At 37.1% G+C, this 26,262-nt stretch overlaps 1 protein-coding gene across 1 annotated transcript in view; it reads right to left on the bottom strand.

Annotated features, from left to right (window-relative positions):
* Positions 1-25,983, bottom strand: part of TBC1D22A (TBC1 domain family member 22A) — a 139,530-nt gene extending 113,547 nt beyond the window's left edge. Inside the window, exons 1-7 of the mRNA XM_054272937.1 lie at positions 25,834-25,983; positions 23,341-23,397; positions 21,306-21,646; positions 20,431-20,610; positions 6,691-6,761; positions 2,432-2,560; positions 1,231-1,293 (exon numbers count right to left, since the gene is read on the bottom strand). Of these exons, the coding sequence (XP_054128912.1) occupies positions 1,231-1,293; positions 2,432-2,560; positions 6,691-6,761; positions 20,431-20,610; positions 21,306-21,646; positions 23,341-23,397; positions 25,834-25,895 (903 nt within the window). The 5' untranslated portion in view covers positions 25,896-25,983. The remainder of the gene's footprint in view (positions 1-1,230; positions 1,294-2,431; positions 2,561-6,690; positions 6,762-20,430; positions 20,611-21,305; positions 21,647-23,340; positions 23,398-25,833) is intronic.
* Between the last annotated feature and the right edge of the window lie 279 nt (positions 25,984-26,262).

Here is a 26,262-nt window from a genome sequence, read left to right as displayed (position 1 = left end):
AGATAGCAAGAGAAAGAAACATTGGAGAAATTGGGTGGTATGACCCTTTTTTACAATGGCATTAAGTAAGTAGAGTTTGGTTAAAATCACAGAGAGTAAAAGACAGATGCAAGCCCATTCTCTCAGTAGCCCTGATCTAATTAATTTATTTAATAATTTCTTCCCAGTATTGCTTTGTTACCGTCCCTTGATTGGATTTGTACTACTCCTCGATCCATCCCTAGAACAGCCCAGGTAAAACACCACTGTGCAGAAAGCAAGGGGAAAGCCCTATATCTATAGACTTTTCTTTTGAAACACTGTACTAGCCTATTTCTTCAAACCAATTCTCCAAAGTGTGGAAAAGCACTGCCATTAAACAAATAATTGTTTAAACAATGGAAAACCAAATGAAAGCTAGCTCCGCATTTAAGTTCTCATAATGAACAACCAGATTATGTTCTATTTGGATCTGTAATTGTATGAACAGAAGCTTCATGGCAATACATTTGAAGGTCTAACTAGAACCATTAGAAAGGAAAGTAAGTTGGAGAGTTAAATTAAATAACTAAAAAAGGTTAATCCACACCATCAATGCTATTTATGACCTATACACCTCAAAATGGAAAGTCCCTGTGAGATTCAATTCTCCAATGATATAGGTCGATTGGATTAATACATTTACCATTAATCACATGTAATCACATGTAATCACATTATTATATATTTACAATAATTATATAGTTATAACAGTAGTAAAACAATTCAAATTGTTTACTCAACATACAAAACTTACAAGTATGCAAAATAAGATAGGGCATTCAAACCAGTCCTGCTACAAATTCAAAAAGGAGAACTTCCCAAGTGGAACACACTAAGAACTTCAGACCTTAAATGATTTTGACAAATACATGGAACCAAAGGACTGTGCTCTGGATCACTTAAGAAACACAGTATTAACAAAATAAATAAAAAGGAAAAAAAGGGGGGAAAAAACCCTCAAGGGCACAAGACCACAATAAAAACTGACAGATTCAATAGAGGAAATTAATGAGCTGCCTTTGCTTTTATTACTCACACTTACACTGCTATTTTTAACCTCTACTTATATGTCCTATTTTTTTTTACTTCTTTAAGCATGTTCTGAAGTCAAAATAGCAAGTGTAATGAAATCAATTACTAATCAAACTGCGATATCAGATTCATTAATACAATGTTTCCTCTAAAATAAAGAAAATATATCATTCTTACCTCTGTCACTTTAGGCTGAAGTCTTAAAACTTCAGGACTCATGCGTGGTATATCTATGTGGATCTAATTAGACAAAGAAGAATACTGTAAAAGGAACCAACAGCATACTTTCTAAGCAACATGATACTTAAAACAATTCCATTGGTTTACACTATTAGTTGTAATTCCATTTTATCATTACTTTGGGATAACATGGATTATTACTGCATTTCAAAACATACAGCCAAATCCTTAAATTAATCTTTCAATGAAGCAAAATTTAAAAACACATATTTATATTCACATTCTAGGATCCTTACATCACATTTTAATTATTTGCAAATTATAATCATATTGGCAATACTCATTACCTTAGGGTAATTATGAGTAAATACATACTACTACTTCTGTGAAATCATAGTCAACTGCCACTACCATAGAATCATTTAGCATGGAAAAGACCTGTAAGATCATCAACTCCAAATGTCCAAAGGTGAAAGAAGAGTTTAGCACCTATTTTAATGTATTTCACAATCAAGAAGAGAGCACAAAAATACCAGTATTCCTAAAGTTTTCTTCCAAACTTCACAAAGGACTTTTATGCAACAGGGTGCTCAAGTGATGATTTTGTCTTCTATTCACAAGCCTTATGTTACTGATGCTATATACTTCTTGCTACTAAAGATTAGTCTTGAAGCTGACAGAAAGATCTTAGCTTCTTTTGTCCCAAGGAAGGCTAAAGTATCATTGCTCATTGTTACAAACTACTCATTTCAATACAAAACTTGAAGAAAAGTTATCTGCTTATCTGGGTGAGTGTGAAAGTTTGACACCCCTATGTTTATAGCACACCATATACAGTCTCAACTTCTTATGCAGAAGTTTAGAACCAGTAAGAAGCAGTCACTGTTGTACTTTTCCTATCCATCTTCACTTGTTTGAAAGATGGTTTGAGCAGGAGATGAAAGATTTGAAAATGCAACTATTTTTAAACAGCAAACCATGGCAACACTAATGCTAACATTAAAAGAAATCCACTATTTTGAATTTCAGATGAAAACCACTTCATATTTTTCTTCTAAAATTTAGGAAAATTATTAGAGGGCTGTCTATCTGATCAGATTAAAGAAACAGAGAAAAACAACACCAAAGTTCAAAAAGAATCTTTAAGTCCTTTAGAAGGTGTTCTGTAGATAAAAGCCAATTCAATCAGGTGCTCTACCTGTCTGTAGGTATCTTGGTGGTTTTCATCATTTCTGGAATCATAGTATTGTTCAACAAATGCAAAATACTCTTTACGTTTTCTTTGTAAAGTGCTTTCTCTTCGATCCACGTTTGCAGGAAGATAGCCCTGAAAAAACAGTGAAATTATAAAGACATTATTCTTTGCCTTACAAAAAGCACTGCTGGCATTTGATTACATGTGACAGGAGTTCTAACAAACTGATGCAGGGCCATGTACTCCCATACAAATCTAAATAATCCTTTACTAAACTATTTTTTCTAATCCCTCCAACTCATATAAAAGTTCAGATACAAACATCTTATAAAAACACCTGCTTTTTTTTTTGCCTTTTCTTTTTTTTTCTACAAAGGGCAATTTCTCATCAAAAATACTAAGATGGTATTGATTTTTGAGGAGAAAAGCTTAAATAAATAAGTTTAGGTAACTTTAATAACATGTGAGTTCCTTAATTTCTATGTGGCCAGTACTGGAGCAATTTTATTACATTTTTAAACACTGTGTATTAACTCAATTGCCTTTAAGTAGGAATTATATACATTAGCAAGGGAGGCCTAGATTCAATATTAGGAAAAACTTCTTCATGGAAAGGATTATCAAGCATTGGAACAGGCTGCCCAAGGAAGTGGCTGAGTCACCATCCCTGGAGGCAGTAAAAGACACACGGTTGTGGCCGCCCTAGGGACATGGTTTAGTGGTGGACTTGGCAGTGCTGAGCTTATGGTTGGACTACACAGCCTTAAAGGTCCTTTCCAACCTATACAATTCTATTATACTATATTAAAAGTATTAAAAATGTTTTTCCTGTAGACTTTATTTACTTCATTTATAATGACAGGAGAATAAGTATACAAGCCATATTACATTTCAAATACCTTAAGAGGTACTTTCTTTGGTAAAATGAATTTCTTTAAGATATACAGACTTGTGTTTGATTCCAAGTACTTTAAACCTCACCAGCTTCACTTTTTCCTAAAGACTTTGTCTGACATTTAATATCCTATCCCAGTGTTTTGTGTTAAATATTGAATTTATTCAATAATTTTATTGAATAAAATTTATTTATTCTCAACAGTAGTGTTCCCATTTAGTCTCAACAGTAGTGGTTTCTTCCCTGTAGGATATCTTATTTGGTTGCTTTAGAAAATAATTCATTTTTTAAATCAAATGTGATTGTTTGAAGCACACCGATACTTTCTCAGCAAGTCTTTTTGCCATTATTCGGTTTCAAAGACAGAACTAATCTTTCAATTCAACATGTCATGTTTCCTGTTCACTTTACAAATTAGGTTTTATTTTTTAAAGTTGGGAAGGCTTGCAACATATCAGCAGAGAATAAATTGGTGGAGAGTTTAATCCGTTTACTCATTAATTTCCTCCAAAGGCTTTTGCAAACATATCTTTGGTTTTGTTATTCAAAAGAGAAGAGAGCCTCCACAGTTCTTGCTGTTTAGGTACAGTGTGCTTAACACTTTTGCTGTAGTTCAAAAATAAATCATGTCTTTGTTTTATATATGTTGTTACCAGTAGACATGCATAACATCAACAGAGAATTATACTGAAAAACTGTCTTCATCAAACACTTGTTAACATTATTAACATGCTGACTATGTAAAAAATAACCAATCAATTCATTAAATCATATTTTTAGAATTCAAATTTCTCTGCTGGTTTTACAAACAAGACAATCATCATCTGCCTCAGATATCACCAAGTTTGATATCACCAGATATCACTCCATTCCCTGAGAAAAAAATAAGTTTGGGCTTTTTTAATAAGACTTTGAATAATTTTGAAACAAACATATACTAAAACCATAACATGCTTTGTTTGGTTTCTTCAGTTGTCTGGTTGTTTTTTTAGTATTGCAACAAATCTTTAATCAAAATGTCACTTGATTTTTATGAACACCCAGGAGCTCCTGGTGACTGTATAGAATCATAAAATGGTTTGTGTTGGAAAAGACCCTAAAGATCATCTAGCTCCAGCCCCCCTCCCACTAGACCAGGTTGCTCAGAGCTCCATCCAGCCTGGCTTTAAACACTCCCTGGGATTATCCTTATTAGTCCTCCTTACCTGGGACATTAACAGTAGGTCACTATTAGGTTACCACCAGAAAAGCATGATGGAGCTTATGACCAAAAAACTGAAAGCACTTTTCTTTCCCATTTGGGAAAGAAGATGAAAGAAAATGCTGCCTTACAGTATAGAAAAGTAATGATTGCTAAAAGACTTGTCTTTGAGTTTCCAAAACGTACTAAATGAGGACCACATAATAGATAAGAAACCACAGCAGGACCTACTTACCTAAGAAAAGCTAAGAATTTTCAAAATATTGTCATTTGGAGGTAGAAAAAACAAACAAAATAAAAAAGCCAGTTTAATAAAACACTTACTCAAAAAAAAAAAATCAAATTAATTGATAAAGTACAAAAAATGTAATCTGAAAGCATGTTATTGCAGAGATAAGATAAGGCAAGATGAATTTGCAAATTGAACTGAAATAGATTCTGGAATTGTTAAAGCAACAGAACAAGAGAACTCTACACTTAGGCATTCTCTGGACCAGGAATACTAAATTAAAATCAACTTCTGGATTTCAGTTAAAGCACCAGGAAAGCCTATGCTCTTACAAGAAAGCAAGAGGAGTCAGCTCATTTTATATTTTTATAATTTGCATAACTCCAACTCTCTAAACCCCACTGTCAGTCTTCTGATTCAGAACTTAAAATGCTTATGCCTTAGCTTACTACATTTCAAAGTCAACTTTGAGTTAGTCATAATTTTTCTTACTTTTTAAAATTTTAAAACAGACATCCTAAACTTAAAGAGAAAAAAAAATGCCTTTTTTACAAGCAAAATCACATATAGCTTTGGAAACAGAACTAAAATAAATTGTAAGCTCCATGTTTAATTTCAATTACAGCAGGATATTTGAATATCCACCATTAAACTGCATCTGCATTTAGCATTAGAAGGAACTAAGCTGCAAATTTAGCAGAACTCATCAACAAGAAAGACTCTTTCAGTCACTGGAAATCAGTGTCAATCTGAAGTAAATACTTTGCATTCCCTACAGAATTATTCTATAAAAAGCAAAGCTATTTAAGTCTACTCTCTGAGAAATTCAATAGTGCTAAACTGGTGTGTGTGTATAATTCAGAATTTTAAACAGTTCTTAAATGCACAAAGATTTGTTGAGAAAGTGTCTTTCACAGCCTCTGGAGAGGAGACATCATGAGAATTTTGCTTCTTTCTTATACAAACATCCTCATAAACTTTCTCCCAACCACAGGCAGACAAACAACAGCTAAAATGTTTAACTGGCTGTCATCATAAGCATTATAGCTGAAAAGATAGACATGAAAAATACCTCTATGAAGAACTGTATTTTTGCAGAAGAGCCTTTTTAAACATAGTGCAAACACCAAGATGAAAAAAATCCTATTCTGTAACACCAAACCCAGTGAATCACATATTTCCCCAAGCTTCTCCCACAGGCCCAACTGAAACACCTCCATGGCACTTCAGCCAACCTACTTCCAAGCTACAGCCATTGCAATATCCTCTGGCCACAGGGAAAGAGAAGAGTGCTTAGCCAGCCAAAAACTCACACCACAAAAAAATGATTAGCTTTTTATTGAGGTTGTCTCTGAACCGCCTCACAGGTCTGATATCAGGAGAGCCAATGCCACAACTCAATTGACACAGTGGTTCAGAATTGTTCATATTAAAGCACTACAGAAGAATCAGCCAAAAACACCTATAGATGCTATCACTGCTTCTCCTCACTACAGTGTTAATCCCTTCTTGCAGTTACTTTAATGTGAAGTCAGAATGAAGCCCTTCGTAGGACGCTGATAGTCTTTGCTTTCCCTACTGTGTGTCTGTTTTCAAGAAAACTATTAAGAATGTACTTGTCTTTGAACTCTCCACCATTCCATCAAAACTGGTTGAAAGAAGCCACTGCTATCATGAGCCCTTCTTTCACAGAAAGGCAGACTGAAAAATAAAGATATACAGCTGGCACGATTTACTACTACTTCTCATCCCCCTCCTTTCAATTTGATAGATTAATCCTGAAATTGAGTAAAAGAACATAACTTCCATTACAATTCAGCACAAGACACATTTCCAACCATCACTGATGGATTACGATTCATGCAAAATCATTTGCAATGCTTGAAAAAGCAACTAAAGGCAGAGGAAGAATAAAATAAAAAAAAAATACAACTTACTGAAAGAAGCTTCCATGCAATTGGACGAACCCGTTTGGGAATGCCAGACCAACTCAATTTTCTCAATTCATCTATTAAAACACAATGGTTTCATGAGAAGCAAGGAAATTACTACCAATTTACATACACAGATACATTCAAATTAGCATAAAGGCATTCACAACAATGGTCTTCTTAGAAAATCCAGTGATTACAGAAATATAGGGCAATCCTAATGAATTAATAAAATACTGGATAATTGCTATCCATAGGGACACCTATGGTAATAGGTACTGAGTGTGATAAGGCAACTCTCTGGAGTATTTCTCAGCATTACTGTTTGGTATACATGCCTTATATTGTCACAGTTGGCAACCTACTACATAAATGTTTTATTCTTCCAAATATTTTTGAGATACATGTGAAAGGAATACAGTGTATCAAAGCAGGTAAAGCAGTTGTAATATTATTAAAGTCTGCACAAAATAAGGGGCAGCAGTATATGCTTTCAAAAAACATTAAGAAGTTCACAGTACTTCTGCACACTAAGTATGCATGGATGGAGGAAGCATGAAAGCATGCATATACACATAACCCCAAGAAATTTCACAGTTCACAACAAATTTTCCCCTTATCCTTCTTCTCAAGGAGTTGAGAGGCATTCGAAGAATAAAAAAATGACCAAAGGATCAATAACATTAGAAAAATATGACACTACTAGAGTCCAGTGTGAACCAAAGTTGCAAAAAAAAATGAAAGTAGAACTTGTCAGACAAAACAGACAGATAACAAGGTAAATTCAAGAAGTCACAGGCTGGTACAGCAAATACACTTTGTTATGAGTATACTGTCACTGCAAACACAAGGATTCAATGAGAAAAAGATGCAATAAGCAATGGAAAGAAGTTTAATTTATTGTCATACTCCAGCTGTGATCATCATGCACAAGCTGCTCAACACGAACCCCAGACAGCAGCTGGTCACATTCCTTAACCCTGTTTCCCATTTTTTCGATCTTCTTTTTCCAGCATGCTTCTACTTCCTTTTCTCTGCCCCATTTAACAAATCACTCCAATTATTTCTTCCCTTCATGGTCCCAGTTTTGCTGCTGCTACACCTAAATATGGAATTTCTGAAATGATTATCAGGCACCATTGGTCTTGTAACACTGCACTTTCCTAAGTGATCTCTCAGTGCTTCTCTCCATACAATGGCACTGTTTGGGCACCTCTCACACAATTCCTCCTTGTGAAATTCCTACTTGTGAAATCCAGGCATACCATAGGATGCCATCTACAACTTGTGTCAGCTTCTCACACTGTGGTTTGTTACATACAGCAATTTCTCACATCACCTACAGTAGTTCTCCACAGCCCAGGGAGTTTGCCCAGCCTCCAAGCAGCTTTAGTATTGGTTTGCAGCCCCTACCACTTCTGCAATTCCACCCATGATCTGATTCCAAGTAAATCCACACCATACCAAGCACTAGAGCATAAGTCACAGTACCACTGGTTATATTCTTCTAAAAGCCAGAAAGGCAAGAACTGGTCAGAATAAACATATAATATGAACAAGAGTAGAAAACCAGTATTTTGTATCGTTTATGAACAAAAACAACAAAAAAAAGAGATATCTGCCTTAACGAAACAATCTACAAATTATATATATGTATTTCCCTTCCACCCCAAAGCATAACAGTTAGCTCCAGTTGTTTCAATACCAATGAAAGCCTCAAGTCTTCAAAAGTAAAACCTCCAACTGTGCACATTCCTGCTCTACTTGCCCTTGTGCAGTATTTATGAACAAATATGCTTTACTGGGTCTAATCTATTTGTGTCCAGGCTGAATGAAAACTTATCTTGTGCATTAGTTTATTACTTCCTTACACAATCATTTTGCTCAAGTTTCAAGTTTTGGCTACCTTTATGCACAATCATACCATTTACAAACTATGTAGCTAGTATATGAAGAAAACAGAAAATAAATCATAACTCAGCGACCACTTTTATTATTTTCTAGTAACACAGTTGTCAATTCTCAACTCTATAGCCACCGAACCCACTCTAATTTTTCATCTTTCCGTATTTTTGCTCCACTCTTACCTCAACAGAAATCCATGCACAAACATGGATCCCAACCTCTGAAAACAGCACATGTAAAGTAAGTATAAAAAAGGAAAACATGCAGATCTACTGTCACAATCAGAAATGTGAAGCATATGATTGAGTGACAGATCATCCCAAATCACCCAGTATAAAAATTCCACTTACTGTTAAGTAACTCGTTTAAGACCAAAGGTAGAAAACACAAAAGCAAATTGGAACACAGCTGATTTTCCCTCTCTCCCCTCCTGATGCTATTCTGCAATGAACATACACTTCCTTTGATTAGGGATAGCTTGGGCTATCATGTAATTTCAAACAGAAACACACATGATGGGAGTGGGTTCAAAAGGACTGCTCTTTCTGGAAGGAAATCTCAGCACTGGTCATGGAAGTGAAAACCAGGGACAAATGATGTGGTTTTTTACAACATAAGACTTATTTGAAACAGATTCTCTATTTATCCATCATGTAAGATCTGGGAGTGAATACATCCCTACATTCTTCCATGCTGAACACAATTATTCACATTGCTTTGCCACTGCCTTATCCTCTCTGGGAGCTCTTTTTACACCTAGATTGTCTGCTGGGCCTACAAAATCTTCAGCAATGTTCCTTCTCCCAACATATCTGAGAAAAACATTTAAAGCTAGTTTTAATATGTTTCCAAGTTGTTTCTCAAACTCTTTTTTAGAAATGCTTCCATTCATTTGGCCTGACAGGATTTATATTCTGCTCTGCTCTCCTTATTTGACACAGAACTTTACCTTTTGGATTGTATTTAATAACCTTCTATTGCATTTAATAACCTCCTCTGCTCTGTTGTCATGCCATCCTTCTGAACTTTCTCAAGGCTTTTGTTTCTGGTTTTGCTTTCATAAGTGGTACAGTAATTGCTTTCAGGATAGAGGACTGTAGGACAGATGATTGCACAACTGAGAGTTAAGTCAATTCCATCACAAACCATTAGCCCTGGGTATGTGATGGTTCTATTTCTTCACACTGACTGCTGTCCTATATCATAGCTTTCCGAATTTCCAGGATCCCAGACTAATCCAAAAAAAACCAGAGAATTCCGGCCCTAACTTCTCACTACAGTGACCTCAACTACTATTTTGCCAGTGACAAAGAGCACACAGTAAAACTCAAAGAGGCTATGCCAGAATTCCTATCAGGTGGAGTAGCAAACCCCAAAAGCACACACTCTGACCCCTGCATGACATTACTGCTAAAGCATCAAATCACATTATGCTTTCCTCTGATGGCTCATCACCAAAACAAGAGGAAACAAAACAAATGACCCTACCCTATCCAACAGGAATTACAACAGCAGGACCAAAATTATTCCTGGAAGGCTTAGACTAATGTTAATATAACATAAAATAAAAATGCTTCTGGTGAAGAGGAAAAAAAATTAAAGCATATACACAGGAGTACCATTTTAGATATACATAAAAGACTGACAGTGAAGCTAAATTCTAATACTGCTGTTAAAATACATTAATTACATGTGCATTTTATTAGACATACATAACTAAATTTTACAGCGTCTCTATTACAGTCTTTAAGATGGGCTTTATTCTTACAAATTACTCAACAGGTGAGTTCCTAAAAATCAAATAACCACATGTAATTGAAATACTCACATTCCAGTTCTCAGGTTACCTTGAGACACTACAGACTTAAATTTTTTTAAAAAGAGGACCCTGGAAACTACTGATTGGTCAGCCTCACTTTTGTGCCTGGGAAGATTATGGAACAGACCTTCCTAGAAGCTCTGTGAAGGCAGGACAGTGATGTGATTTGAGACAGCCAGCACAGCTGACCAGAACAAGTCCTGCCAGAGCAGCACTTTGGCCTTCTACAATGGAGTGACTAATCAGTGGACAAGGAAAGGCTTTACAGGTGTCATCTATTTAGACTTCTGTAAAGCCTTTGACATGGTCCCCCACAAAATCCTTCTCTATATTGGAGACAGAAATGGATTTGACGGATGGACTCTTTGGTGAATGAAGAATTGCTTAAATGAGCATATCCAGGGAGTAATGGTCGAGCTGGAGATCAGGGATGAGTGGTGCCCCTCAGGAGTCCATACTGAGCCCAGTGTCATTCCATGTTGGTGACACATACTGTGGGATCAAGTGTACCCTCAGCAAATTTACAGTGACCCTGAGCTGCGGGGTGTGGTTGACACAGCTGAGAGCTGGGATGCCATTCAGAGGGACTTGGACAAGTTGAAGTGGGATCATGGGAATGTCATCAGGTTTAACAAGAACAAGTGAAAGGTCCTGCACGTGGGCTGGGGCAACCAACCAGTATCACTACAGGCCAGGGGATAGAGGGATTAGGGCAATACACATGGGAGAAGGACTGGTGGGTGCTGGTGGACGAGAGGCTTGACAGGTGAAAAAGCCAAACATGTCCTCAAAAAGCAGCATGGCCAACAGGTCAAGGGAGGTAATTCTGCCCCCTCTACTACTCTTTGGTGAGACCTCCAGGTGGGCATGGAGTGCTGCATCCAGCTCTACAGTCCTCAGTAAGAGAAAGACATGGACCTTTTAGAGTGAGTCCAGAGGGCCATGAAGATGATCACTGGCTGTAATGCTAAACAGATTTTTGGGTTTTTTACATTTTCCATATAGTTGTATCTCTGTAGACTACTACTATATAGTTATATAGCTCCTCAACTAACTATAGTTACTTTTCCTACCATTAACTAAATTTTGGAACAATAAGCTAACCTTCCTGGAATCTTATTTAGTCTTCCCTCTATAGTGTGAACCACTATTTTGTCACTATGTATTATATCCGTAATAATGGGGGGTTAGAAGCTAGGGGCAGCTTCAGTGGGGGGGCAGAAACAAAAGGGAGATTACTTAATTAACTGTTCTTCTAATTGGATGACTTCTCTTAAGTATGCTAATTTGTTACACTAATAAAATTGTCACCCTGTATTATGTGTGTATCCAGCTGTATTTACACCATGAAGAACTTTCATTAAAGGAAACTGTTTAGCTTGTGGCATCAGCTGGATCACCTCTCCTATAAAGACAGGCTGAGGGAGTTGGAGTTGTTCAGCCTGGAAAAGAAAAGGCTCAGGGCAGCATTGTTGTGGCCTTTCAATACTTAAAGGGAGCTTATAAGAAAAATGGGGATAAACTTTTTGTCAGCATCTGTTTAGATGTGACAAGGGGTAATGGTTTTAATCTGAAAGACAGTGGCTTCAGACTAGATGTAAGGAAGAAATTTTTTACAGTGAAGATGGTGAAGCACTGGAACAGGTTGCCCAGAGGAGCTGTGAATATCCTATGTTTGGGTGAGGGTCTCAGAGCAACCTGATCTAGCTGAATGTGTCCCTGCTAATTGCATGGGTATTGAACTAGATGGCGTAAGGGTCCCCTCCAACCCAAACTATTTTATGAACTTTGTAACATTTCAGCCAATGACAAATTGTTTAATAATTAAACTACTTTCTTCCTAGTCAAAGCATAACATCAATGAATTGTCATTAGAGCAACTCCTTCCCCTGGTAGATTTCCCAAGGAATTAGACATCCTAATTTTGAGTCACTGAGCATGTTCCCAAGCACAGACCTTCTACAAAAGGGTATCAATAGCACCTACAAATCAGACACACATTTTAAATCAAAAGAGTACTGCAAAAATATTCTTGTTTCAATACAAATAATGTTTTCCTAAACTTCCAGAACAATTATTTTGAAAATGAGCACTTGTAAATATTCTAATTACAGACACAATCACTTTTTAAATGAATGAGAAAAGAACCAGCTGAAATAAGCCAGATCCAAAAAGAGTACCTGTAAAACCCTGTCTGTGAACTCTTTCTCAAACTAAAAGGATACTTTCTGAAAAACAGTTTAAACCCCAATTGTTAGTCTGTTTTTCAGCTGCCTCATTACTTGACATAATTCTGTAACCAATTCTGTGACCAACGTATGAAAGAATTTATAAATCTCCATAGATTTTAGACCAAAAGTATCTCAATTTGCCCCTACTAACCAACTATCACTTCTGCTTAGGAGACAGCAGTTACTCTTCACAGAAACATTGCTTTTGGATATTTTATTATGAAGGCATAATGTGGTATGAAAATGATTCAAATTAATATGATTAATTTAATTTAGGAAAAAAATTGATCTGGCTTACTATAGTACATTTCCAGATACATTTCCTCTTTCTGAGAAAGAAAAAGTTTAAAGCAATTGCTCTAACAGAAATCTTAGGACTATCCTTTAACTGCATTTAGATTTAAAGACTTCTTACATTCCATAAATATTTCATGGAGAATTTTACAAAGAAAACATGCCATTAGTTTGCCAGCTTTTAACTGTACAAGCAATTACTGGAGTTATTACCCACTACACCTAAAACACAAGGCCAAACAACTAAGTCAACAAGTATTTTTCTTGGAACTACAAGCTAATCATTCTACCCATTACAAATATATAAGAAATAAGAAATATTAAAGGAGTTCAAAATTTCTCTGTATGTATTATTCATTTTTGATACAGCTGTTATTTCATTGATATTACTATACATGGCTACATGAAGTCATGGCCTGCATGAGCAACTCCATGATAGATATGATAAACTAGATTTACAAGTTTTATGTTCCTACAACATAAATTCCTTGGATATTTTAACTATAAAAAGCTGGAAAAGTCTTTCAAAAGCAGAGATGCACAGAACTGCAGCTCCCCCAACAGCACATTATAATACAGGCAGTACATATAGAAAATAACTTTAATACAGAGCTTGTTATTACTATGGCAACCACAGCAACTGGTTTTCAAAATGAATAATAGCTCTGTTAGGCACTTCATTAATTTTTTTTTTTTTTAATCAAAGACTGCCCTTAATCTTCTCAATGGAACAAAGAGTTATTCTGAATGCTGCAGAAACAGGAAATAAAGTCCAATCCACCTTTGTAAATACAGGGTAAGATCCTTTTCAGAGCCTTAGCTAGAAAAGAGAAGGAAAGTACATCCTGTCTGCTACTTTACATAAGAAGTCAGAAACAGAAGCAGATGAGGTTGGTTTTACAAGGTACAAGAAAGCAAGTGATTAGGAAAACTAAGGCAAAAAGAAGAATATTGAAATTGCCAAGACCTGCAACATGTGAAGCCAGTGATCCAGTGATGGAAATGATAAGTAATGGAGAACAACTGTGGCAGCAGCAGATGTTGCTTTTCATAGTTCTCCCAAAACATCCAAATTCTGTGCAATATCAACTGTTTTTATTTTTACACTAATGCCATTGAAACAGTTTCTAACTTTTCATGTACAACTAAGGGAAAACCTTTTATACCCTATTCTGAATGTTTAAAAAAAAAGCAGCTCTTAATGGTTTAATTATGAGTCTTTACTTCAGTGGTTGCACTGGAAGTATTATTTAGTTTAGCTTTACTATAGGTTCTATTATATCAAATTCCTGTATAAGGCTAGCCCTTAACCTCTAATCAATGTAAGTATTTCTCAGTTAACTGCAAATATACATCACATCCAGAGTAATTGTCCATTGTGGCTAAAACACACGTGAGGGCAAACCTAACCAATAATCTGCAACAGGGAGGCAGCACAGCACAGACATACACAGTGAAACTTGCTCCACTGTGTTTACCATCCCGGACAAGTTTTATGTACTTCTTCCAGTTCTGGGCATGCTGCTAATGAAGTAACAATGACTTATGTTCCAACATTATTAATAGTGAAAGAGATGCTGGCAAGAAAACCTAAAGGATTAATTATACTTCCTTGAGCCTTCGTAAACTGATTTACAAGCTGTATGTGCCACTCATTACAACATGCACATTGCTGATCTTGATGCTCAAAAGCTTCAGGACACACAGCATGTTCACAGTTCTCAGTAGTCTTGTTGGTGACATTCCTGCTATGTCCCTCCCATGCCACAAAATCTGCAAATCATGGGAAGAGGCAAAGCTGCTCCCTCAGTCTATGACTTCAAGAGAGAACACTGAACTTCTCACCCATGTATTTTACTGGATAATACAGGTTTCACAAAGTGTTAAGTTCAGCTTTCATGATGCTCTCAGGTAAGGAAGGGAGATGGCACACCAAAAACAAACCAATAAACAGCCATACAAACACAAAGGTCCGCAGTGGGGCCAATACCATTTAGTGTCTTCCTCAATGACACTGACAGAGGGACTGAGTGCACACTCAGCAAGCTGGCAGATGACACCAAGCTGTGACACAGTGGATTTGCTGGAAGGAGCACATCCCATCCAGGGAGACTTGGACAGGCTGGAGAGGAGGGCCAAGGCAAACCCCATGAAGCTCTACAAGGGCAAGTGTAAGGTCCTGCCCCCAAACTGGAGCAATCGCCAGAATCAGCACAGGTCTGGAACTACTATGTCAATCTTATCAAAGGTAGAGAAATGCATCCTGAAGAAACAAACTATGCAAAGTCTTCTCAAAATTGTTTCAAGAATCTATTATCATCTAGTTACAATGAAAAATCATAAATTAATACCTTTACATTGAAATATTTCACCAGAGCAGTAATCAGAATAAATGCCTACTATTAAATGAAAATACAAGTTATGAGACCAACCCACAGAAAACAGGAAGACAATATACTAATTCTGCAACAAGTAACTAAAAAGGGAATAAATAATGGATATTTAACATTTATTTCTTTCAGAAGACTGAATTAATAAAAAAAGATATTACAAAATCTATTGGTACAATACTGCCTGGTTAATAATATTTTTATTAGCTAAATAGGAAAGCACGTTTTGTAGATAAAAAGCTAACTAGAACAGAAGAAGCATCAGAGAGGACACCTTTTGGTGATAATTTGAAAAGACAGACATGACTAATAGCACATCACACGAAGCAGCAGTAGGACACATGGTAACTTTATACTATATATCAACAAACTGAAAGAAGAATAGGTGCTCACATGATCAACTACAAGTAATTCACAGCTGTAGGGGGCATTAAAATTCTAAATTACATGGATGTACCAGGAGCACAGAGATAAATCACTGTGTAGCTTAGTGCAGATAAATTAATGAAGCTGGGAACAAAATTAATCAAGTTCATTTCAATTAATGCATTTTGTAAAGTTATTGAAACTTTTCAATAGCACCATTTTGGCAAGCAATTTTATAGGACATAACAGACTGGTTACAGAATACTAGATTTATGAGCCATAAGTGAAAGAAAAGGTAATTACTATGTTAGATCAGGTTTAATATAAATCTACAATGGATGTGACCATGAATAGGAAAATCCTATTTCAAGTTGCTGCAACAATACAGAAGACTGCTGTGATGGGGAAAAGAGATATCTAACATGTTTTCTTTCTGAATTTAATCTCTAGAGAACCACTCTTGAATTCTTTTATTACAGCACACAGAGACAACCAGCTATTGTTACAAAATAATCTGAGATTACAGCATTTTAAGTCCTGTTAAATTACATAATTAGTTTTTGCCACCATCAGATAAATCCAAAGTTCAGCTATTCTTTACAAGTTCTGTAAGACTTCACAACATTATCCACTACTTCCATAGCACAAGACTAGCTAAAGACAGCACCCAACTCAGCAGCCTCCAGTACTCTCTGAAAAGGTTTCCTTTTTGAGATCTGGTCAAAAGGAGGAAGAAAAATAGATGAGTTTTTAAAAAAGCACAATGGAAAGTGCTCTTGAATGTGTACAGCAGCTGGAGTAAATTTAAGATGGGAATACTTCACAATTCTCATGGGTGCTTTTACAGGGCCTTCTATTATTTTTATCAAGGTAGTATGCTAAAACTTCAACATATTTTATTCAGCTTGGGATTTGTCATGACTAAGTAGGAAAAAAAGAGATCCTAACACGCAAAACAATTTTACAATTTAAGAAATTAGTTGGTTTGACTCTGAAATAATACATGTGTTATGTTGCATAACAGTAGCAATACAATGTTTTGAAGCTTTATTAAATGAAGAGAACAGAGCACACCAGGTTCACCACTGGTTCTTATTTTACTTAAACACATTTCTCACATCCAATTACATACTCATTAGCCATATATGTGTAAAAAACAGAAAAATAGTTGATTTGAAAATTAAAGCACTTCCTTAATGCCTTTATCAGCTAATTTTTAAATTTATATTAGTAACCCATCATACATCAGCTGTGCTGAAGTTGCAAGTATGCAATAACTTGTTTGTTGCTTTGTCAGATTTTATCAACATTGCTTACATTGTGTTTGCACAGTAAACATCTCCCTAAAACATTTTACAAGATTATTAAAAAACACAAGTTTAACAAAAAGAATTAAACTTTAATTGGAAAACTGATAGACACAGCAGTACTGTTCCTCTAATATGTACAAATGGTCTGTGAAGGAAAGAAAAATTTCTTCTCAGATATACTACCCCCAAACTGCTTTGTTAAATTGCTGTTCCCCTCCCTTAAAGCAAGCAACTGCTTGCAAAAATTCTGCAAGCCAATCTTCACTTAATAATGCAAGGTCCCTTACAAGGAAAGACAAGACCTGAAATTCAGTAAGTCTGCAGCAAACTGACTGCAAGTCAAGCATAAACACAGGTTTGTCGCACAAAACTACTGTGAATTATTCCTGCTGAACAAGCTGGCATGCACTAGCAGGAGTGGGCAGCTATGCAGACAAACAGACCCTACAGCTACCCCACAGCTGTCTCCTGAGCTCAGCCATCCTACCAGCTGCCCCACTCTGCTTCCTGACCTGCACCCACACATCTCACTACCATCTAATTGACAGGGGTCACTCCTCGAGTCCCCATCCAACCAAACTGCTTCTTACGACAGGCTCCTTCTACCAGCCCACATTTCTTGCAGTAACTGCCTATTTCCACAAGTTCAAAGTAGCCAGCCTGTGGAGCAAACCCAACTCCAAAATCTACTAGTGGTTTCCAATTACTAAAATAATCTTCACTTCCAAATTTATACACATAATTAATCTTATTGAGATTTCTCTTGTGAAAGAACACACTCTTTGACACCTCTAGTTGGCATACAAGACTAAAATTGCATTTTACACTATCTTTATAGGAGAATGATTATTCAAGTGTGACTCAACGGATTTCAAGGTCATTTGCATTACTTTGTATTCACAGTCAATGTTGATTTCTCTTGTAATGATAAGAGAATATGTGCATGACTAGGCTACAAGTTCCACAAATTACTTCTATTTTGTTTTGAAAGGACTTGTTACATAATCTATTTCAACAAAATGTGAAACTATACCAAGAAAACAAACACAATAGAAATACTTGACTTCAGTTTACTTCTACTTCCAAGCAAAACCAAGCCTAATACTTGCAGAAATTAAGAGAAATATTTACAAAAATGACTCCATGTCCTACTAATTTAATTCACTGTGACAAACAAAGCCCAACTATTTGTGGGTCTAACACAAAACACACATACCACATCACCCCCCCCCACACACAGACAGAATAAGCCATCTGCACCAGAAAAGCCACCTATCCCTACATTACTCACCACAAATTTTAGCTTGGAGCCTACTGCCTAGCTTCTACCATAGTACATTTCCAGTATTGTTCTGAAGAAAACAGGAAAAAAAAAAAAACAACACAAAATCACCCCAACAAAAAATTAAAAAGTCCACCACACACAACCTGTAACACTTTCCCAGGCTACTGCTGTCATTATAAATCAAGAATACTTTTTACACATAACTTCACTGTAGCACAGAGCTACACCGAACATCTTCCACAAATGCATACATTAAAATGCTTATAGACATGCACCCACCAGATTCTGATGAACTGTGCATACAGCAATAAGCATATGCATATTTGCATATATGTGCACACAGACTTTCCCTAACAGACACAAGAATTCAGTCCAAGCACTACTGTCACACATGATCTACTCCTGAGAGCTTCATGACCATCAACAGCTTGCATGCCATGAATAACGAGTCCATTTCTTTCACTAAAACTATCATGTATTACCTGTAGATAGATATATGTGCTATTTGACATATTCCAGATATAAAAGTCAAAATATTTGCATCAAAAAAGCCAAAACTGGGTATAAAATTCTATTCATACAGCTTCAAACTGTACTTATCAGTTTGTACAGCAAGAGAAAGAACCAGCTTCCTATAAACAGATGTAGAAAAGGCATTATTTAGTGGTTTGTACAAGAAATAATATTGAGAGCTTACTAGATATTTTTTACACTTTAATATCAAGGACGCATACTCATATTTCACTTTCTTACTTATATTTCAGGGTGAGATTCACAAAGTTCAATAGTAAAAAAAATATTGTTTGTTTTATATTGACTAAGTTCACTACAGACAGGGTGACTGCACTCCTAACAGGACTGGAAATTTTCTTCCCAAATTATTTCACTTTAATCCATAAATCTGATTTACTGGTAAAGTATTCTAAACTGAATAAACAGCAAAAGTGAAATGGATAGGTTTAAACTGAATTCTGTCTTTCCTCTGATTTTGCAACCTTATATAATGAAGATTTCTACTATCACAACATTCTTAAGCTATGAGTTTCCATGTCAGTCACAATCACAAATGTCACAACATCTGTTAGATCAAAGGGCTAAAAAGCGATATTTGATTACCATTTTCAAGTTTATGTAAAATTTTACATAAAATTTTACATAAAATAAGGTGTGTTTTAACACTTCCCTTTATTCACAGTTGCATTTCATAAGAACGTCCTATAACTCACTGAAATGCTCAGTCTCATGCAGTTATTATGGTGTCCAAAATTGCACTTTCCCAGGATCAATCTGACAATAAGACACAGCATGGATAAAAAATAAATAAAAGCTACAACTTGGACTGTATTATATTGAAGAAGCCTCATGACAATGACCAGGCAGGAGAGCATCAGTTCAAGAACTGTAAACATGCAATTTCTACTTCTAAGCTTCCTAGAATGGTCTACCTTAAAGACATTTTCTTTATTCATTATTTTGCCCTCAACTCCTAATCACCAAGTTCTCCAAATGGAGTGTACTAATCCTGCTTCAGATTTTCACTTGGGATACAAAGCCATTTGATTCTGTGATACCCTCTTGGCACTTGTATTGACTATTCAGCAGCTAAAATCCAGTAAACAAAGGGAACAGTCAAGTTATCTGACAATACATTTGTTTTGCCATTGACTTGTTGTCAGCATTCACAGATGAGACACAGAACCACTGTATCAGCCTGTGAACATGAAGGCTCAGAGCAGACAAGCAGTAATACTTACACGCCTCATCGTTTGTCACTCCTATTTATTTCCAAGCATGAAAATCACACTTCCATACAAAGCTGTTCCATTATCAGGCATTAACAATAAACACAGCTAATTATACTGCGGGGTTTCTTTCTACAGAGATTAGTCTGCTAGGAAGAAATAATGTGAGAAAGAACAAGAACTCAAACACCTATATATGTCAGTAGGAAGTATGCAAATCACTTATGAAAAGCAGGAGTGCTACAAGCTTTCAATTTCATTCTTTCTTTTGTAAGACCAATGTTCAATGTTGAAAGGATTAAATCCTAACCAAACCATATGGCAGGACAGTACATCAAACAGGAAAATTCTACAGTTTAAGAATAGTTTAGATGCAATTCATAGGTCCTATGAGAAACACTCACCAAGATCTGTATTTGGGCCAGCAAGGAGCAGCTTAAATTTGTCCAGCCGAGACGCTTCTCTCTCAGTTAATGCAGGAGTAACTGAGGTGCTGCAGTCTGCCATTCCACTTGCCAAGGGAGGTATGCAAGTTTGTGGAAGTGACTGCGACCTCTGCATGGAAGAATTTTCACTAGCATTATCTGAAGGGAAAAAGAAGTACGGCAGTTAGCCTCGGCTAGTGAGAAGGCTAATTATTTAATGTGTAAATTTAAAACAGAATTCTATTTTTGAAAAATGCAAACTCAAGTATAGCAGAAGTTTGGACTTCAAATTACTTGGATTTAGCAGAAGGAGCATTTCTCTTTGAAGCAGTATTCCACAATTAAAATAAATCAGAGATCATATTAATAGCAAGGCTCATGGATTCTAAAATCCATGTTACTAAAAGCTGTTTTCTCCCTTACATTCTTAAAAAAAAAAAAAAAAAGAAAACAAAAAACAACCACTGAGAAATTTGAAATTATTACAATGGAAAGCTTATATAAAACCATGAAAAAGATCACATGAGGGTGAATCTCCCAGCCCACCTGAATAATTTTTTCCTGCTTTTCAATATATTTTAATTATATTTTAATTACAATTTAATTATAATTTTTCACAATAGTGAAAAACAAAAACAAATAGTGAAAACAAAAAAAGTTTCGTTATTCTTCCCTCACACACATGCATTACAATTTCATAAGGCATGCAGCCTTCCTCTCAAATAAATCACTAGTGATAAACAGTATTTTCCTGCAATATTCATAAAGGGTTGGGAAGGGTTTACTGTCTTACAGGGGCAATATGGTAGCTCTCATCCTTTAACTCCCAAGATCTTTTTCACTTCTCAACATACCTAATGAACTTGATGTATGGCCTTCACTGACTGATTTAACAAGCCTATTATCACCACATGCAACTGGAGTCAGCTGTGCAAATTCCTCTTGTTTTTCTTCCTGTAGATGTTCTTCCTGAAATTTATGCTGTTCTTGTAGCTTGCTGTGATTCTGAATTACTTTGTGAGCTGTTTCCATGACCACTTCTGTATTTAAGTTTTCAGCAGCTATTGCTAAGAGTTCATCATCATCATCTCCCAGATCCCAAGCATCACTTGTGTTACTTTCAAATTCTTGGAAGGTGCTGACTTTCTTCAATTTCACTGGAGTTGTAGGTGGCTTTGAACCTGGTTTTATCAAGCTGTTCAAAAACAAATAAACACTATTTAGAAAACTAGTAAAGAAGCAAAACACTCTGGGTAGGACCAAACCCTGAAAGTTCATAGTTGACACTACGTAGGTAGCAAATATTTATCTCTCTCCAGTCATGTTGCCACTACATCCACCCACAGTAACACACAGCTAAAGAAATCTGAAAAAAAAAGGCTGTAAAAACTGACACTTTGTTGCTTTGAATAGAGGTGAAACAAATCTTTCCTTCTCTTTTCTTAAAAAAACAAAACCCAAATAAAAAAAAGGACTACCCCCAAAATCACATGAAAGGATTACTACTAGAATAGCTTATAAATAGGGCACACTGCACTGCTCTTGCTTCATCCATGTCTGCAGATTTGAGCCCTTGCAATGCAATTGCTGCACAACAGCACAGGAGCTGAAACCAAGCCATGGTCTACTCCTAAGTCATCATAAGCAATCATGCAATACAATCACTGTCATAAACAAACCAAGTCTCACCTTAAAACTCATTAATGTATCATTCCTTTTCACCTAGGCATGTCAGCATGGATTTCCTTCAGAATTTTGCTCTTCTCAGAGGAAAGATATTTCTTCCAGTTACTGCTCTAAGTGGACCCTGATCAGCTCCCAACCTTTTGCCCCTCTGTCAACAGGCAGTGTGAGATATCAACCAAGTACCCCTCCCTAGTCTGGAACTTGCTCTCACTTACAGTAATGCAGAGCAATCACATCTCCCTTCAGAAGTGAGCTGAATAAGGTATAAAGATGAGAGGGTTTCTTAGTGTGTTCTCAAGAAATAAAGAAGTTACTGCCATTGATTTAATTGTGCTTTCACAAAATGGGTAAGATGGGAAGGGATCACAGAGGGTCATCTGGCCCACAGTGCCTGCTCAAGCAGGGTCATCTGGCACAGAATCACATCAAAATGGTTCTTGAGTTTGTTTCTGATCTCTCTCTCTCCACCTGGCCTAGTTTTTCTTTTTTCTGTTAAGACAAAGCAGGCAGAACTGCAAATCAGAAAAAGTTTTTACCCAGTTCTCATACAGTATCAGATATAAGGTTTCTGTTATGTCCTACAGGGATTATCTTCCCTAACAGGTGCTACAACACTTACACTTTCACCTGACTTGTCATCACTGTCTAGAACAGCAAGGTCTTTCTCTAGTTCTGTCACTTCAAGCTATAAACTTCCAGTTTTTGTTACTGTGTCTCTATACCTCCATATTTTGAGCCAATTAATCTCATTTCTTTTAATTCCACCCTCAGGATCACACATTTCAACTGCCTCAACTCTGCATCATATGAAAAGCAACCAGAATGTTTACTTCTTGTACTATCTGAAACCAGCCCTTGAAAAAATTTAGTAGAAGCATGACATCCTTCCAACCAAATATTTGTCTTTATAACACTATTTTTTTACTTTACCTCAATTTCCCATGTATAAAGCATTAAAAATAAGTAGTAACAGTTGGCAATCTCTGTTAGTTAAGATCTGAAAGAGCCGATTTGCTCCTGCAAATACGGTAACCATCAGGAAGTCACAAAGGAGAAGTCAAAACAGGGAAGTCAAGATTATGACAAAAATTGAAAAAGGAAGATTAACAGTAAACTTTACAGCCAACAGGAAAAAAAAAAAAAAAAAGAGAAGACAGAGGAGACACAAAACACTTGGAATATTTAAATATTAGGTTAACTCACGTTCCATGCAATAATGGGTCGAAAGGTGGATGCTGAGCTCCGTACACGTGTTGGATACTAAAGGAAAACAAAGAGAGTTACCACAAAAATAATAAATATTGGAAGACTTTCTGTGTATTAAATAGTCAATAATAAACAGAACTGAAATGTTCCAACAGTTGTCTGTTTCAAAAACTAAAAATAATGAACCTGCAATTGATGTGCATACTAAGAAGTAATTTAATAAAAATCATAGATTTGCTGAACAGGAACTGTGTGAGACCTAAGCTAAGGTTATTTTATTTGTCTTACCAGGAACTAAAATAATAAGTTAGACTCTGCAGTAAGACTCTACAAAAATTCTCTTCTCTTTATTATTTCTTCATCTCTTGCAAAAAATTAAAAATTCTCCAAGAAATATGTATAGAGATTTAATCTTCTACATACCCTTGACACCCAAAATCCAACCAGACCGTTCTTAACCATTACTAAAGTACAAGGATGACAAAGCTACAGAAAAATGCAGAAGGTGACAGCTTAGAGAATAAAAGCCACAGGAGTACTAAAAGAATGCTTTGAAACAAGCTTCCAAGGACAGATTTACTCACTAGCCTCTAACATTACAAAATATCATGTTATTGGGTGAAAACCAAAACTATCTACAAACTACAAGTTCATTACCTCCCAGTTATTGGGTATAAAACTATTTTGTGAATAAAAAAAAAAAAACCACCACAGAAGACACATCAAGACTTACATGTGGCTTCATATCAGAAATTATTATAACAGAACTCTCTAATTGTAAGAGAAATTGATCATATTTCATTATGATTATATGATTATAAATCTTATGCAACATTAACAACTACCCAAACCTGTAATAAAATCACATAGAACAAACATGCCTTCCTGACACACCAAAAACCATCTCCAGACCATAAGGATAATGCCAACCTTAGTAAACCTGATCCACCTGATTTATCTGAGATAGAATCAAGCCAAAATGACTGCAGTCAAAACAGATTTTAAGAGAGGCTTAGATTTTCACAAGAGCTGCAGCATTAACACCAGTGAAATTAGCCCTAGGGGTGACTGAAAACAGTGGTTTACCAAAACTCTTAATGATTTTTATGTGATTCCATGGAAATCAATTCCCCACCAGCCTTTCCACAGAACCACATGCCATCCTCTCCACAGGCACATCCCTGCTCTACACTCTCATGAGGGTCAGGTGTCACTGCCCATTTCCATACACATCACCTTTGCCTTTTACTTACACCACTCTGAACACCTGCAATGCAAATCCACTCGAACAGAAAGCAACAGTCCTCTCCATATCATGAAAAAAATGAATTAAAATCAAAAGCACATTCTCCACAGCGTCCTTGTTTCTCCACAAGCCTGCAGTTGCCTGCAAATTAACTGCAACTATTTTTAGATCCTGTGCAAGGGAGGAAAGCCAGAAGTGTTTCACCCTCAAGAGATTCAGCAAAGTTACAAAGAAAACATATTAGAATAAGGACAACAGGTGGACTGCAAAGTTAGTTTGTAACTAAAGAAACAAAACCACTCCCAATTAGTGCTTATGGGTAACTGAAAATACAAGAAGGTAAATGATGAGCAAGACCACGTTGCTGAATTCACGTAAAGGGTATAAAATACAGAGTTACTGTCCTCTGAGAGCCACAAGTACACATCATTCTTACAAAAAGAATATAGAAAACTGTACTGTGAGAACAATTTAAGGATAAGACCAAAGAATGTTATTGTTAAATAATAATCTGAACATGTATTTGCATGCTGATGTAACAGTCAAAAGAGTTAACAGGACTTTGGGGATCTATTCCCTGGAAAATCTTGAATGGGACAATGTGCTTGTAGCTCTTTGCACTACAACGACGACTGCTCTGCTGCTCACACTTCAGATGAAAGCTGAGAAACTGACAATGTTTTGAAATACACAAATACACAGCAGAACCTAAAACACGTCTCTATGCCTAGAAAATACAGCTTCCTACAAAGCATTTCCAAAATTTCACAACTTGTATCAAGTTTCAAAACATCCTAACTCGGCCCTGCTGAGAGCTACAAACATTCTCCCACTCAGCATTTCCCGGCGAACACATTGCCACGATCGCGTTAACTCCCTTAACCGCGGTGTCAGCCTGGGAGCGCACACTCGGACAATTACTGAACAACCTTTCTGACACAGCTGGAACCAACACATTCGGACAATTACTGAACAACCTTTCTGACACAAATTATAACCAGCGCTGACCACCACCCATCTCCAGCACACAACTGGACGCGCCCAGCGCCGGGGGGCTCCGAGCGCCGAGCCAACAAGGGACCCGCGGCCGAGCAGCGACAGGCCGGACCCGGTCCCTGCGGGGAGACTCAAGGACCTGCGGGGTCCCGTGTTGGGGTCACAGCGGAGCGGGACGGGCACGGACGCCCCCCCGGCCCGGCACCGTCCAGGGGCCGGCCACGCCGACCTTCCGCGGCTTCTCTCACCTGCCCGGCACCTTCGCGCCGCTCCGCTTCCAGAACTGCTTCCGGCCCCCGTCGCTCGCCATAGCGGCGTCACCTCATCCCCCTCCGCGCTCCCGGCCCGCTCCCTCAGGCTTCACTCCCCGCCATTCCTTTCCACAGAAGCATCACTGAGCGCCGCCATCTTGGGACGGGAAAACAACCCCGCGCCTTATTGGCCCCCCGAAGGGGCCCGGAAGTTTGAGCCAACCAGAAGTGAGATTGCTGCCGGGTGGGCCTGCTCGGGCCAATCGCAGCGAGGCGATGCTGCGGGCGGGGGTGGCCCCGGCCCGGTGTCCCCCGCCCGGTGCCCGGTCAGGGCTGTGCCCGGGGTGTGCTCGGGGTGTGCCCGGGGTGTTCCCCGGGCAAAGCTTTCCTGTAAATCAGGTATTGCTTGTCGGCTCTCCGAGTGGG

The sequence above is a fragment of the Melozone crissalis genome, unplaced genomic scaffold, assembly GCF_028551555.1.
Source record: "Melozone crissalis strain CALT ecotype California unplaced genomic scaffold, PUWL_Pcris_2 ptg000004l_1, whole genome shotgun sequence".
Classification (NCBI taxonomy): domain Eukaryota; kingdom Metazoa; phylum Chordata; class Aves; order Passeriformes; family Passerellidae; genus Melozone; species Melozone crissalis.
This window is presented reverse-complemented; position numbering and strand designations above follow the sequence as displayed.